General features: G+C 43.2%; 1 protein-coding gene and 3 non-coding genes across 4 annotated transcripts in view; 3 read left to right on the forward strand and 1 right to left on the reverse strand.

The window, feature by feature from the left end:
• Window positions 1-15,205, reverse strand: part of gpc3 (glypican 3) — a 199,814-nt gene that overhangs the window by 16,446 nt on the left and 168,163 nt on the right. Inside the window, exon 7 of the mRNA XM_007554826.2 lies at window positions 9,632-9,797. Within this exon, the coding sequence (XP_007554888.1) occupies window positions 9,632-9,797 (166 nt within the window). The remainder of the gene's footprint in view (window positions 1-9,631; window positions 9,798-15,205) is intronic.
• trnaa-cgc (transfer RNA alanine (anticodon CGC)) lies at window positions 14,495-14,567 on the forward strand. The gene has a single exon. It is a non-coding gene; the product is annotated as a tRNA-Ala (tRNA).
• On the forward strand, window positions 14,741-14,813 carry trnaa-agc (transfer RNA alanine (anticodon AGC)). The gene has a single exon. It is a non-coding gene; the product is annotated as a tRNA-Ala (tRNA).
• On the forward strand, window positions 14,986-15,058 carry trnaa-ugc (transfer RNA alanine (anticodon UGC)). Its single transcript has one exon. It is a non-coding gene; the product is annotated as a tRNA-Ala (tRNA).

Genomic DNA, 15,205 nt, shown 5'->3' on the forward strand with positions numbered 1-15,205 from the left:
ACTAGCCCTTTCTTGAAGGACAATTTTGTTTTTACAGACATTTTAATTGTTGTTTCTGCTGGAAGATATTTAAAATGTCTTCCAGTTCCAGTGTTAAATGTCCATTAGAAAATAAAATTTATTAATCTTTGAGATTGTAAATATAATTACTATCATATTACTTTAAAATTGTCCCAAAACAAAATTATCGTTTATCGCAATACCTTCTGGGACAATTTATCGTCTAGCAAAATTTATCATGACAGGCCTACTCATGGCATACTTTTTCAAGACTTATCACATTAAATTTATTCATGTGTGATTTTAACTATTTAATGGAAACTCCAAATTTGTTAAAACATTCAACACAGTTATGCGCACATATGTAAAGGAAATGCAGCTGTCGATCGTTGGCCGGCTTGTCACACTTTGCATAAACAGCTCGGAGCCGCTGCTCATCGACAGACTGGAGCTAGATGCCTTTGTCTGGGTGGGGGGAGATGACAGTCTGCCCCCAGACCAACCGGCCGACCACAGGGGCGCACGGAGGGGCTGGGAATGTCGAGCCAAGACAAACGAGACGGCCGCAGGAGGCCCTGCCCCGGGCCTTTAAAACAGCGCCGCTCCCTGAGCCGCTCCTGCTTCCCCAGCGCTCGCTGTTATTCCAGGCTGAGGGACACTCCCAGAGAGAGGGCCAGAATGTGAGACGGGGGAGACGTCATGGCACAGACTGCTGCGGATGTAAAGACACAATAACGTCTGGATGTCTTTAAACTGGAGTGGAGAACGAGTACAGTGCAGCCTAATGGGACTGACACCTGTTAAACGTGTTCAAGTCGAGATTCTTTGTTTCAGCAGCAAGGCAGTTGAGACAAAGAAACTATCGACGCTATTAACAAAATACACAAACTGATTCTGAAACAAGCAAGAAACATTACATTTAGTTCAGTTCTATCATCAGAATCATCAGGTAAATTAACATCTAATGTACTGATCAATGTTGGGGAATTCATAATGAGTAGTTGTCCTGTCAACAGCCTTTCCTCACTGTGGATCAGAGATTTCATGAGCCTCTCGATTGCTTCCCTAAATGATATGCTGTTTAGGTTGACCAGAGTATCTGCAGGTTTCAGCAAGTCAAACTTTTTAGAACTTTTTAATGCCACCTTGAACCAAACTATTAATGACAGGGATGTTTGGGGGATCATGCTGTATTACCATCAGGCGTAGCATTTATTGTGAATTTTCTGGCCTCTGTGGTTGGCTCTTAGCAGTGGGTTTGTGCTTCTCACAATGCATGACTCTCTATGGTGTGAACCCCCATAGGCCCAAGCTTCAGCATTTAGTTGTATTTTATTTTAGTTTTTACAGAATGCACCCCAGCCTCGGATTGGTTGGCAACAGAAGTGAGCCAGTGGCAAAAACGTTCATCGTCTAGCCAACCGACGATAAATTTACACTTACCCATGTCTGACACAGAAAACTTGCTGTATTACGCTTGATCCCCAAACCATCCCTGTTATTAATGATTTGGTTCAAGGTGGCATTAAAAAGTTCTTAAAAGTCTTAAATGTGACTATTAGCACTTGGTTGATCATAGATGCATGACTTTAAGATCTTTTACAGACGTGTGGACACCGTGTTGACGGCCATGTCTTGGCAGCTTTCCAGTTGTGCCTGTTCTTCCTGTTTTCAGGCGATGTGTTGAACAATGCTCGGTCAGATGCCCACAGCTTGGATATAGAGGCTAACCCTGCTTTAAACTTGTGGTGGTGCTTGGTCTTCATGACGATGTTTGTTCTCTAACAAAGCTTTGAGGCCTTCACAGAACACCTGGACCTACGCCCAGATGAAACCACACTAGTTACCAACAACGCTGCTTCTGGACACCATCTGCTCTGGTTTTTGTTAGGGAGCAAATGGAGCTTAATAAAAATGCCTGTGAATCCTTAGGCATGTTCAAAAATCGTGTATCATTTTCCTTCTGCTTTACAGTTATGAGCTACTTTGTGTTGGGCTATCCCATAAAAATTGCAATAAAACACACTGAGGTTTGTGGTTGTAACATGACAATATCGGGAGAATTTGCAGGGGTGTGGACACTCCAGCAAGACACAGTAAGTGGAATCAGAAGACAAGTTCAGAAAAAAAAACAAAAAAGAAGATACAAATCTGCAGAACTCTAACTCCAAACCCCTCGTCTAATGCCGTGGTTAGCTCTGATATGACTGGAATACAACCCATCACAAAGACTCTTTGTGGCTTGTGGAGAAAATTCAAGTCAAGATCCATTAGTTATATTGCATTGGCGAGGGAATAAACAGCACCCTGCACTCACTGACCTCGCCATGCACTGTCCAAATTACATTGACTTCAATGTATTTTTAGTCTCCACTTCCAGTTAATGGCTCACACCATCATAAATAGGAGAACAGGCCCGAGGCGGAGGAGAAGCTCGAAACAGACACATAAATTTTCGCCGCAAATTCCTCACAGTAGCAAAGCTGCGATGGTGGAAAAAGGCGCGCACGGCTGAGCGAAGTAAAAACCATAACAAATCACACACACAAAGAGTTGATTCTGTCCTGAGGGGAAGCAGCTTGTTCAGGGTGGGGCGCGGTACGGCTGAGGTTAAGGCTCCGTGGAGGGTCAGAGGTTGGCGGGGAGCCCTGTCTCCGTGTCAGGACACACCGGACAATGACGGCTCTTATCAGCGCCAGAGACATTCTTTGGATGCTGCCTTTATCTTCTTGCGGCTAAAGACCTGACGCACGTGTTTCCATTCTCCTCCCGGTTCCTGAGGTCAGTCCAGTTAAGGAGACGAAGCTGGCACATTGAGATGGATTCGTAGTGGAAATTTTCCTAACAAATGAGCGGGCAAATCCCCCCTCCACCCCACATTCCTGCAGCGAGGCAGGCTAGGAGCGAAGGCACATGCGACAATTTGACTGTGCACTGTGAGGTTCTTCTGTGCAGTTTCACTATCTGCCTCAGCCCTTTCTAGTGGTTCGCTTGTGGTTCCCTTAGGCAGTTCAGAGCGAACTGACGGAGACTCCTGCGATGTTCACAGTCTTTGGGTTGCTTTCAAGAACGGTCCGGAAAACTGACCGCAGCAGGCCAGAGGAAAGGGGATGGAGGGGAGGGCAAAAAAAAAAAAAAAAAAACGAACAGAAGGAGAATTTAGGATGCAGGTGAGAGCGGAGGGTTAACACGAGAAACGCAATCCGCTGAAACCCTCGACCAAACTTTTAGGACGTTTCCACAAAATGGCTTCTGTGTGTCCCTGTGGCGGCCAGCGGGCCTCGAGAATGGCCCCGCTGTGTGCGGAGTGTTTGTGGACCACGGCGGAGCTGATGGACACGACCCAGGAACGGGCCTGGAATCAATTTACGGCATCCAAAAAGTGCCTGTGAATGTAAATAAAGCTCTTGAGCAAACAAACGCTTTTCCAAGAGGCACAGTTGCAAACACAGAAAAAAAAAAAGTGCGGTGCTTAGGAAAGGAACCAAGTACCGGTGGGTCCCCCACCCCATCACATGTACTATGAGAACCGAGTCAACTCTGCGCTAGTATCCACAGAAATTAAAACCAAGGGTCTTCTTCCTGCCTTCGGGATAATCTTAAGGGTTTTATCTCTGGACCGATTTGGGAAAGCTTCAGAGTGAAAGAGCATTAAGGGTCCAATAAGAGGATAATTTCATCCATTCATTCCTCTCCTCCCTCCTTTTTTCTCTCTCCCCCCCCCTATCTTCCGCTCCACTGTCACCCCACTCAGACGCAGAGCTGGGAATGCTCATGGGTTGCTTCAGTGAGAGCGAGATGAGAGGCTGCAGATCCAACTAGCCGTGCCTGTTTACACAGATGGCAGCCGGCTACATCATTTTTGCAAGAGGCGTGGAAGAAGGAGGAAAGGACTGGCTCAATTTAAACAGGCTGTTTAGAAGCTACAACAGGGATGGTCACTGAGAACGCTGGGTCAGAACATTTCCAGTGGGTTACACGTCATCAACCACTAGAAAAAAACTGCTAAGCTACCCTACAAACTTTACATTGTACAACTTCTCAATCTAAAACAAGGTTTCCTAAACAGTGGTGTAAGTAACAATGCTGGTTAGGTCATGTTTAGTGGTACCAAGTCATCTACCACAAGGTAAATAAAAAGCTAACGAACTACAGAGTTAACCGGCTACAGCCAAAACAATGAGGTGGTGAAGCAATACCTCATCGTTCGGAAGGAAACTACTCAAGAGAAGTGAAGAAGAGAAAACTTTAAGAAGACCACAATGAACCAGGAACAAGTGCTGATGGCGGCGCAATTATAACCTGTGGGATATGCTAACTGTTGTGCGATGCGACAAGCTAACAATTAACAATACAACCTAAAAGGCTGTACTTTTTATTTTTTTTCCCATTTTCTGATTTTGTTCCCTTCAAACTGAACATGATAAGTTTAAGAATTTGTACAGCACTAAGTCAGTAAAATAGCTTTTTCTTGGTTATTAATCACACTTCACTGTTGTAAATTGAATCTGAGTGAAACAACCATTACCATGGTGCATATATGCTGTCTAATGCTGACAGAGTGACAAATCTAAACACTTTGTTCTTGGTGGTGTTGCCTAGCGATGACTGATGAGCAAATCAGCTAATCCGATGGACTGATCCAATTGACAGGGTAAGACCACAATACTTAGGTCGTAAAATTACAGACCGTTAATATCCCATAATATAGTATTCTATCCCATAAGCTTTTCAATTTGAGTAAATTTAAATAGCTAACGTCAGCTAAAACAGAAAGATCAAGTCTGACAACCTGCTAGCTTCCACAGCTTCTGTTAGCTACCAACAGCTTCTAACAGAAGCTAGCTAACAGCTTATGTTAACCTTCTAAGCCTGGAAAACTTACCTAATTTAAGTTTACTTGACTTTACTCTGCTTCAGGTAGAGGAACCATCACAGATGAGAACTTCAGAGAACCTCATGTCAAAAATATGCAGCTATCCCTCTACGTTGTTAACCATGTAATGCGTGGTACGATCGATCATACTCCTGCAGGAAAACGTTTGATACAGAAGTTGAACCTGGATCTTTTGTTTAGCCCCAGAGGATTCAGGCCATGTGGGCACCCACATCCAGATTCTTCCTCCTCAGACACCTGCACTCACATCTGGATTGTCTGAGCCTCTCTCCCTTTGGCGAGGCCTCACCTGCAGCACACAGGCTGTAGCTGGCTGCCACGTGTCTCCTGCAACAACATTCATGAAGCTATGTGGCTCTGGGAAACCAGACAGAGCTGAAAAACTCCAGGAACAAACATCCATGTTCCCCTGATATCAACAGTGTGAATTATGGCCGCGTTGATGAAGACATGTGGCGAACATTAGGGTGCAGGACTGGCGCCTGGTGACTCACCTATCCCATCAGGTGTAGTGGGGGTCAGGGGTGACAGCTGCAGCTAATTAACATACCAGCTTCCCGTACTGGCAGCGTGGTAATTCCACCCACATACGGAGTCGAGGAATGTTTAGGTTTTCCCAGTGTATCAACCTTCGCAGGTATCAAAGGTGTTTTTGTCTCGTTCTGTTCTATCCCCGCGTTCTTTCATCGCCTCCCTCTTTCCTTCCCCGCCTTTGTTCCAGCCTAAAAAAAATAAAAAATGAAAAAAAAATTTGAAAGGTGAGCCCGGCCCTGCCTCTCATCGCGAGGTGCGTGTTTCACATAACAGGAATATTTCCACTTTGGGTTTCACTGACCACTGGGAGCTGATTAAAAAGAAGGAAAAAAAAGAAAAGCTCCGGATCGCCGAAAAGAAGCGTTTGCTTCAGTGACCGAACGTCTGAGCACGAGAGCGGAACAACAGCTCTGTTCGCTTGTCAGGGTGAGAGCTGAGAAACAAAGCTTCACTCCAGCACATACAGTTTTTTAACATTCTCGCAAAGGGCCAAAAAAACTGATTATCCCACCTCTTTGCACGCAGTTACTTTCTGAGGAGCTGTTCTAAGATCCCTGAAGTGATTTTGCCCACAATTTCAGCGCTCTCGTGCCGGTTCATCTCACCTGGAAACTAATGATTAATGTGACCACCGCAGGGAAGGATCAATTTAAATCAAATTTCAGCCTAATGTATTCTGAATCATCAAGTTTCTGAAGCAGCAGTACATCTCTGATCTGACAGCAGGAGAGGTGGGGAAGAGTATGAAGAGAAAAAGAAATCTGCGAGGTGAGGTGTTTTTTTTTGTGGGGATGGTGGCGTGTTCTTTTGTTCTCCGCAGAGGCGGTACAGTCGGGGAGCAGGTGTGCATGAAAGCACAGAAACACAGGTGAGCCCTTATCAGGAGCACGTGGAATCCAAGATTAATGGATTTAGGGGAAAAAATGGAGTCCCAAGCACTACCAACAGATTACTCTGTGGGCATTCCCACCGACAGAGGTGGGGGATGTGTCCTGTTTTAGCTACGGGACGGATCTGGAAATAGTTGCCCAACGTTAAAGTTAGGAAAGGAGTCAGCTGACGTTACATCAGCTTGTTTGAAACAGTGCGCAAGCAACAATTTGTATAAATCATCCGACCATCTCCATGGCGTTCTGACTCCATGGAGTCAGAACGCCAGAGCTGCTAAAATGACAGATTTTAGCAGCCAGTATGTTTGATGTGTGTTGTAGAAGAGTCCATAGCACATTGTTATATTTTATCAAATTACAACCACAATCTGCCATTTATTTGGGATTTTATTCGATAGAGCTATACAAAGTAGTTTTGTTGTTGTACCAGTCCCTGTGAGTCAATATGTTATAGTATTCTTTGGTTTATGTCGCTACCAGCTCCTGACTGAAATGTTTTGCACAAGCTTGCAAAATACCCCAAGATGCCTCAGACTGGATGGAGATTGTCCGTAGACATTAATTTTCTTGCCACAAATTCTTGGAAAAATTTATGTCTGGACTTTGACAGGACCATTTTAGTACGTGAATATGATCTGATCTAAACCAGGGGTCTGCAGCCTGTGCAGCCCAAAGAGCCATTTTTACCCTCAGCACAGCAAAAAATAAAAAAATAACAAAAAACTGAGAATGCACTAAAGTTGTTAATCTACTTACTGCAGGCAGGTTACCCTGTTGAGGATAGAAAGAACCTAAGTAGGGCACAGAAGTTCACTAGACTGCAACAATCGCAGCGCATTGCACGTGGCACCACTCTGCTCCGCTCCTATCAATCACACATCCCAGATGATTTGCACTTGACCCACTGTGGGGTTACAACAAGCAGCAAAATGGAGCTGGAAAACCCTAAACAACAGCTAAAAATGCCAGAAGTTCCACTGCTTACATAAATGGTTAGTAAATCAGTAAAATCTCAATGGAAATAATATGTTGGGTTTACCTCTGCCTCCGGTCTATAATTGAAGCTAATTGGTCGGATCAGGCTCAGACACAATGCCTGTGGGTTCGGGCCGGGTCGGATTCTTTTAGGCTCGATCTAAACTACGTTCCAGACTCATTGATAGTAAGATTTTTAAAAGTTACGTACAATTTCTCCTTTAAAGCAACTTCTGAAAGAAATGTAAAAATTGTTTATTTAGGGGTAGAATACAAAAGTGTAAAGTTTTATATGCATTCTTTTGTATTTTGACAAAAAATAAAAATAAAATAAAAATCCCTTAAAAAAAAACGTAGCAAAAGGCTTTCTTACGAAACATAAAAAAGGTAAAACAGTGCGAACACTTCTGCAGGACCCAGCTCAGTGCCTGACTGCAGGTCTTTCTTTAGGGGTTGTTGCTGCACGGGGGGTCCCCCGTCCTGGAATAGCTGCACTGGCCTGGTATGCTGAGGGGAATGTTTAACCGGGCGCTCTGATTGGTCGGCGGGGGAGGCACGTGTGCATCTGTGTGTGAGTGTGTGAGCGGCGTCAGTTATGAGATGCTCATGGCCGAGGAGAGATCAATCATCGCGCCTGTTTGGGAACATCGCCGGTGTGGTCAGCAGGTTGACAGGGAAGCTGTGTTGGGGTCCCAGCCATGTGTCCGTCCTGTCTGCACCCTGTTATTGTGGCTTCCACTACCTTTCTCCCCCTCCCCAACTCCAGCATGTAAAACACACATATGTGTGTGTGTGTGTGTGTGTGTGCGCGTGTGCGCGCACACACACACACACATTTGTGCGGGGGCTTTGTGAAACTAGATCCGGCTCGTCCATCTCAGAGGAGCGGAGCACAGACAGGGAGCCCATTAGGCCTCGTGCTCCACAGGTTGACCTTCGAACTCCAGCCCCCTCCCGTTTGACCAAATGGAAACCGAGCGGGGTCAGCGTTTTTTTGCCAAGTCATCGCGAGCTATCGGCAGCTATCTCTGCCAGCTAGTGGGATGGACTCCTCGGGGTCTGCAAAGCGGTGATGCACGCACGCACTCAGGAGAGGAACGCACAAAACGGCCTGAATTCACGGCTCTCGCAAGAGATCAGATCAAAGTCTAAAGTGGAGCTTTCAGCAGCCTGTAAGTCAGGGCAGGCGGTGTGATGACTCCGCGCTGAGGCCAGCAGCAAAGCAAGAGAGGGCATCGGACTCTCACGGCCTTCTGAGTGAACCCTCAGTTCCTCTCCCGCCGCCCCCAACCCAGCGCTCTGGGCCTGGCAGACCCAAACCTCCGCCACTGGAGGACGACTCCCACCATGGTGACGGCTCAGCTGCTCTGGATTTATGTTGGCAAATCGAACTCACTCGTTCCTCCTTTCTGGCTGGGTTCATCTTCTTTCTTCCAGCAGTTTAAATCTTTTTCATTATTAATATTATTCTCATCTACAGCTGAAAACAGGATGGTTATATACAAGGCACAAAAACATGCAGCATCTTTTTAACTGAAAGTTTAAGGTATAAGGGGAGTATTATGCGTTTTCCAGGCACATAGGGCCATTTTGTAGCACAATCGAGTAACCATGGTAACGTCAGTTGTTATAAAAATGCTTTGGATCGATCTGCCCACCTCTGCTGCAAACCTGACTCGGTTGCAGCAGTTCTGTCAGGAAGAATGGACCAAAACCCAATAAAGTTATTGTTAGACGCTTTTGTAAAGATACTAGAGAAATTTATGTAAACTTCAAAAGGTTTAAGAAAGTAAAGGAATTAAAAACTTTCTCTCTCTCTCATTGTTCTGACATTTAGAAAACAGAAGTAATTTCAGCCATCCTGAAATTACTCAAAATAATTTCAGGACTTGAAACAAGAACCTGATTTAATCTCAGTCTGTGAGGAAACAGCAATCATCTGCCCGTCTTTTGCTGACCATGTCTGACATTTTTCGTGAATGCTGACGCCAACGAGGTCGGCCACCAGAGGAAGTGTCACGTTGGTGTCAGCGTGCGCCGTAGCCACGTAAACACCCCACTGCCGAGCCCAGGGCTGTGATCTCACCGCCTCTAGATCCGTCCGCTTGCTCACCAGCATTGAAGTAAATGGCTCTGATTGAGTTAGTGGGCTTGATTGTAAACATTAGCCCGGGCTGAACATTTCTTTCTCGCAGAAATCCAATTTCGGACAAATGCGTACGACGGATCAATATATCACCTCAAAACCAATATTATCATTTATCGTGACAACTACTTGCACAGTTTATCGTCCAGCCGATTTTGTTGTTGTGAAGGTGCCGTTTGTGTGTCTGACCTGCGAAGATCCGCAGCCGTTTGCGTCTCGGAGGAGGCCCCAGCCCCGACACCTCGGCGCACTCGTCCTCATCGTCGCAGTCGCCGCTCGCGAACCCCTCGTCGGCGTCGGCTCCTCTTGAGCGCGCTCGCCATCGCTTCTCGGACACCGTCACCATGTTGAGCAGCTGTGGACATGGAAACGCAAAGACGTTAAAGGAATTCGTGCCGCACAAAGAAGAGCATAATTTCAAGGTAAAAAGAAAATGATTCACGATTTTTCAAAATATTTTACTAAGAAATTTTTTTTTGATCTTTGTTTAATTTCTGACATTCCTCAATAAATGCTCAGTAAAAATGCTTTGTTACATGTTTCTGATATTTTTGCCACTTTTTCTGCGTTAAACCTGTCGGACTGGATGTGAACATCTGATGGAAACAACCAGTTAAGCAGATCACAGGGGTCTCTTAAAGATATGAAAATCTGGAAGAGTTCATTTCATGCCTTGAAATTCTGAGAAAAGTTGTCGTCTTTGGACCAGGACCCTTGAAAAACCATAATATATCATTTAAATTCCATATTAAGCAAGTTTCCAGATTTTTCCTTGTTTCATCTGCAAAATGTTGCCAATATTAGAAACGGCCTGTCCAGGAGTGATGCTGAAACACTTGTTACTTCAAGGCTGGACTACTTTATTTCTTTACTGTCAGGAAGTCCAAATAAAATGCAGCTAGAAGCCTTCAGCTGATCCTACATGAGCTCTGATGAAAAGTAAGTAAGTAAACTTTATTTATACAGCACCTTTCACAGACATAAAAATCACAAAGTGCTTTACAAAAAAGGAAACATCAATAATAAAATAATCTAAAATCAATTAACAGAATTAACCAAAAGCCATTCTGAAGAGATAAGTCTTGAGACGTTTTTTTAAATGCCTCAGATCGACTCGGAGCAGCGCATTGATAGAGGGAGAGCGTTCCAGAGCCTCGGGCCACCACCTGAAATGCTCTATCACCACAAGTTTTAAAATGAGTTCTGGGAACCGACAGCAGCATCTGATTATAACACCTCAGAGTCCTAGACGTCAGAGACGCTTCAAAAGGTCCAACATATATTTGGGAGCCTCACCATGAAGTGCTTTAAAAGTTAAAACCAAAATTTTAAAATGAGTCCTAAAATACACCGGGAGCCAGTGAAGAGAGGCCAAAACAGGAGTTATGTGATCTGTTCTGTGTGTTCTAGTTAAAAGCCTGGCTGCAACGTTTTGCACAGACTGAAGAGAAGCCATGGAGGATTTACTTATCCCCACTAAAAGGCTCTTACAATAATCTAAACAAGAAGAAATAAAAGCATGGACAATCATTTCTAATTCCTTCTGTGATAAAATAGCTTGCAGCTTCGAAATATTCCTTAAATGATAAAAACAGTTGCGAACTAACAATTTGCAATGATTGTCCAATGACAGAGAGCTGTCGAAGAGAGCACCCAGATTTCTGAGGCTATTTTTATTTGAAGGGTTTAAAAACCTGAAAAATTAGAAAGAGAGATCACATTTCTCCCATCTTAGCTTCTCTTTGTCGGCTCCTTGTTAAATCCAGAATAGAATTAAAGATTGTCCTCGTCACAAATAAACCCTGAGGTCATCCTGAGCCATCTCTGTAAACGCTGCTATGGGTTCAGGCTGCTAGAGGACGTAGTTACCACTTTTTGTCTTTGCTATGTTTTCTTTCTACTCTCCAATTTTCCTTATTTGTTGTTATTTCAGCTTTTAACTTCATGTTCTCTCTGTTTTTTTTATGTATCCTCTTCTTTAACATACAAAAGGACTCCTGGATCAGGGCTTCTGTTTACTTTCTCCAGCCCGGTTTTGGTTCTGCTGGAGGTTTCTTCCTGTTAAAGGGGAGTTTTTCCTCTCCACTGTCGCTTCATGCTCATTATTTTCTGAGCAATCTCAGTTAAGGGGAGCTGACAAAACTTGGGAAAGAAATGCTTTTAGCTTTATTTCTAGAAAGACAAGTGAACCTACATATCATCTTCCTTCCATTTCACTATTATGCACTGCTTTAGCGTTGGCCTATCATGTGAGGTGCTCTGCATTAACGGTTTATCAAAGCCGGGGCAGAGAAGTAAGGTTTGTCTCTGGGCCCAAGCATGTTCTGCATCATTACAGGAGTATGAGGGGAATTCCAGACAAAAACTTGGCGAGATCTGAGGGTATCGCTGTTTACCAAACGCTTATAATCACCAGGCAGCAAAGCATTTTTTTTTTTTTGTGATTTCTGCCGGTTTTGTTATTTTTGTCCAAACGTGATTTACTCAAACAGCTGCGGCTTTCGGTCCATGTAATTTACTGGTAGAAAAATAAACTGAGAGGTGAGCGCGCTGGGGCAAACTGCGCGCTTACTGGCAAACACTGGTTGTCTACGGCAGTCGTCACAGGGTAAGGGCGCAGAAAAACACACAGGCCGGGTGAAAATCAAGGATCCAAAATTAAAGAATGCTCTGGGAAAGACTGGAAGGAGTGAACGCTTAATGTTTGTTGTGCTTATAGGCTACAGCTCACCGGGTCACGTAAGGCCACACTCTGCGACCTTACGGGAACCAAAATAGACCAAAAAGCAAGACAAAAAAGTGCAAAAGCCCTTATGAAGCAAACACAAAGTGAGCAAGTTGGAGAAAACTGATTTAACAGGAAGTGCGTCCAGGTTGGACACAGATGTGAAAACAGAGATGTTTTCCAGAGCACTTTAGCAAAGTCTGCTACATGTTGAACAACTGGTGAACAAATCAGGATATTTAATTAGTGGAAACAAACAAACAAAAAATTTAATTTTTTTAAAAATTAGGAGTTCACACTGGGCAACCAAAACCAGACTGTGTGTCTATTATCACCAGGGTCACTAAGTAATCAATCAAAATGTTTTGATGAGCAGAGTGTTTGTGCCTTCTTTTATTTTGAAAAAAATAAAAACCTGTCCTTCTGTTGGTGCTTCAGGACTTATAGTATAAGCAGTTAAAGGGTGTAGAAAGACAAATGTCAGCGGTGAGAGAAAAAGGTGCTTTAAACAAACTTTTTTAATTGATACTATACTTTTTCAGTTGATAAGAGCATTAATAAACATTCATTTGGTAACTCTTTATGCCAGATAGTCTTCAAAATGATGTAAATAAGAAAACAATCAAGGCTGATGATCTTATCTTCAAGAAATTGCTCTACAGTCAGATCTGTGGTTAAGATCTGACTGCAGATCTTAACCACATCTACAGTCAGATAAATAACTGAAGTTTGAAGCAACAGGAACTTGGTCAAACCGAGCCAGTGGAGACGACATATGTATGACACCAACACACACATAAAGATGTAATTTATGAAAATGAGAGCCTTCCTATTAAATATTTTACTGATTACAGGTTTTTCAATTGTCTTTTAGAATGAATAGCTGCTGTATTGTGCCTGCAAGTATTATGCTTGTTTTATGTCTAAGTTAGGTGAATTTATTGGCAGATCATTTTTTCCATTTTGCCACATCACATAGAAACATTTATACCTAAAGCATTTATTAACTTCCAATCCAGGGGCCTCATGCATAAAGCGTGCGTACGCACAAAAAATGTGCGGTCCCATATTTTACACTAAAGTCGGCATGTATAAAAATTAACTTTGCGTCAAAATTTGTGTAAATACACGCACACTTTTTCGCTGACATTAAAATGTGCGGCAGCCACGCAAACCTTTTCTGTGAACAATATCAAACTACAAAGCGTCAATACTCAACTAAATACACTGAAAGCTGACTACATTCAGTGTTATTTAGATCAAGAAGCACCAAACTGATGTTTTTCATGATTTTAATATTTCATTGCTTAAACGTAAACGGTGAAACTGAACCACATTTATCCAAAGACAATAAACTAACACGCACACAAATAAAGAAAATAAAAGGATGTGAAAACCTCACTCAAATGTAAATAGTACTTTTCCTCAGTTTTTGTCTCATAAACATGTAATGCATTGGTCTGTTCGCCGAAGCGCATGGAATGCATCTATGGGGTAATTTCATTCTCACTAAAAAAAAAAAAAAAAAAAAAAAAAAAAAAACAGCGTTGGACAAGCAGATTAACTCCGTATAGGTTTGAATATTTTTAAGGTGATTAAGATGTGTATAATCCCGTATGTACATAGCTGCGCAAAAATATGCCGCATTGTGGCATACATATTACATATACGCATACATATTTTATCATTGTAGAAAACATTGCCAATGGAAGGATTTGTACAGAGATCATATTTATCTTCTGTTAATGAGGGTTTATTAGTGTTTAGATTAATCCAGACTGATCATCCTGGAGCTCTGAGCAAAACTTAAAAAAAGAGCAGTGAGTAATACCAGTACCGGTGCAGCTTAGTGAATGCGCCTTTCTGGAAAGAAAGCATCTTTATAATGCAAATGTACAACTTATGCACATGATTCTACTATTTCGAATAAACGTCTACATTCCCAACTCAAACACACTCTGACACGCTGTCTGTCTTTAAAACACGGCTAAACGAGCTGCTGTTTAAACGGGCATTTTAACAATCTAGAATTGACCAAAAGCTGTAGATCCCCATCCATAGTACACACATACCATAGACACAGTTTAACTGTTTCTGAGGCCACTTCTCAACCTAAAGCTTCCAAAAAGGATGGGATTTGAACCCACGCTTGCTGAGAACACCGGATTACCAATCCTTTGCCATAACCACTCAGCAATCTCGTCCTTGTTTCTGTCTCGTACTGAAGGAGAGACGATCAAGCTTTGCACAGAAGTCTTTGGATGGTCGTTGGAACGGACCCTACTTGAAACCCTGAGGTTTTCTGATTAATTTTATTTGCAAGGTGTGGGGAATTAGCTCAAGTGGTAGAGCGCTCGCTTCGCATGCGAGATGTAGCGGGATCGATACCCGCATTCTCCAGAACGTCCTTGTCACGGTACATTGGACTTTTCATTTAAGATCGAGTATTTTGACAAGTACCACAATCTGTTGTAGACTGGGTAAAGGGTTTACACAGAGCTCCTTTGATGTTCTTTTGAATACAACTCACTGAAAATCGTGAGATTTTTTTATCCTTTCTCTAAGACCTATGTGGGGAATTAGCTCAAGTGGTAGAGCGCTCGCTTAGCATGCGAGAAGTAGCGGGATCGATGCCCGCATTCTCCAGAATGTCCTTTTCACGGTAGATTGGACTTTTCGTTTAAGATCGAGTATTTTGACATGTACCACAATCTGTTGTAGACTGGGTAAGGGTTTACACAGAGCTCCTTTGATGTTCTTTTGAATACAATTTCCTGAAAATCATGAGATTTTTCAAACCTTTTTCTTGGACCTGTGTGGGGAATTAGCTCAAGTGGTAGAGCGCTCGCTTTGCATGCGAGAAGTAGCGGGATCGATGCCCGCATTCTCCAGAATGTTCTTGTCTGTAGTGCTCAGTCATTTAACTGTCCCATCACAGATGATCAAGAATCTTGTGTAGTACTCAAGTCTCCCTCCAGAGTCTATGTGCATGACTGAGTGCCAAAATGCATTTTATGACATTTTGGTTCTTTACTCTG

The sequence above is a fragment of the Poecilia formosa genome, unplaced genomic scaffold (assembly GCF_000485575.1).
Source record: "Poecilia formosa unplaced genomic scaffold, Poecilia_formosa-5.1.2 Scaffold66, whole genome shotgun sequence".
NCBI classification, from domain to species: domain Eukaryota; kingdom Metazoa; phylum Chordata; class Actinopteri; order Cyprinodontiformes; family Poeciliidae; genus Poecilia; species Poecilia formosa.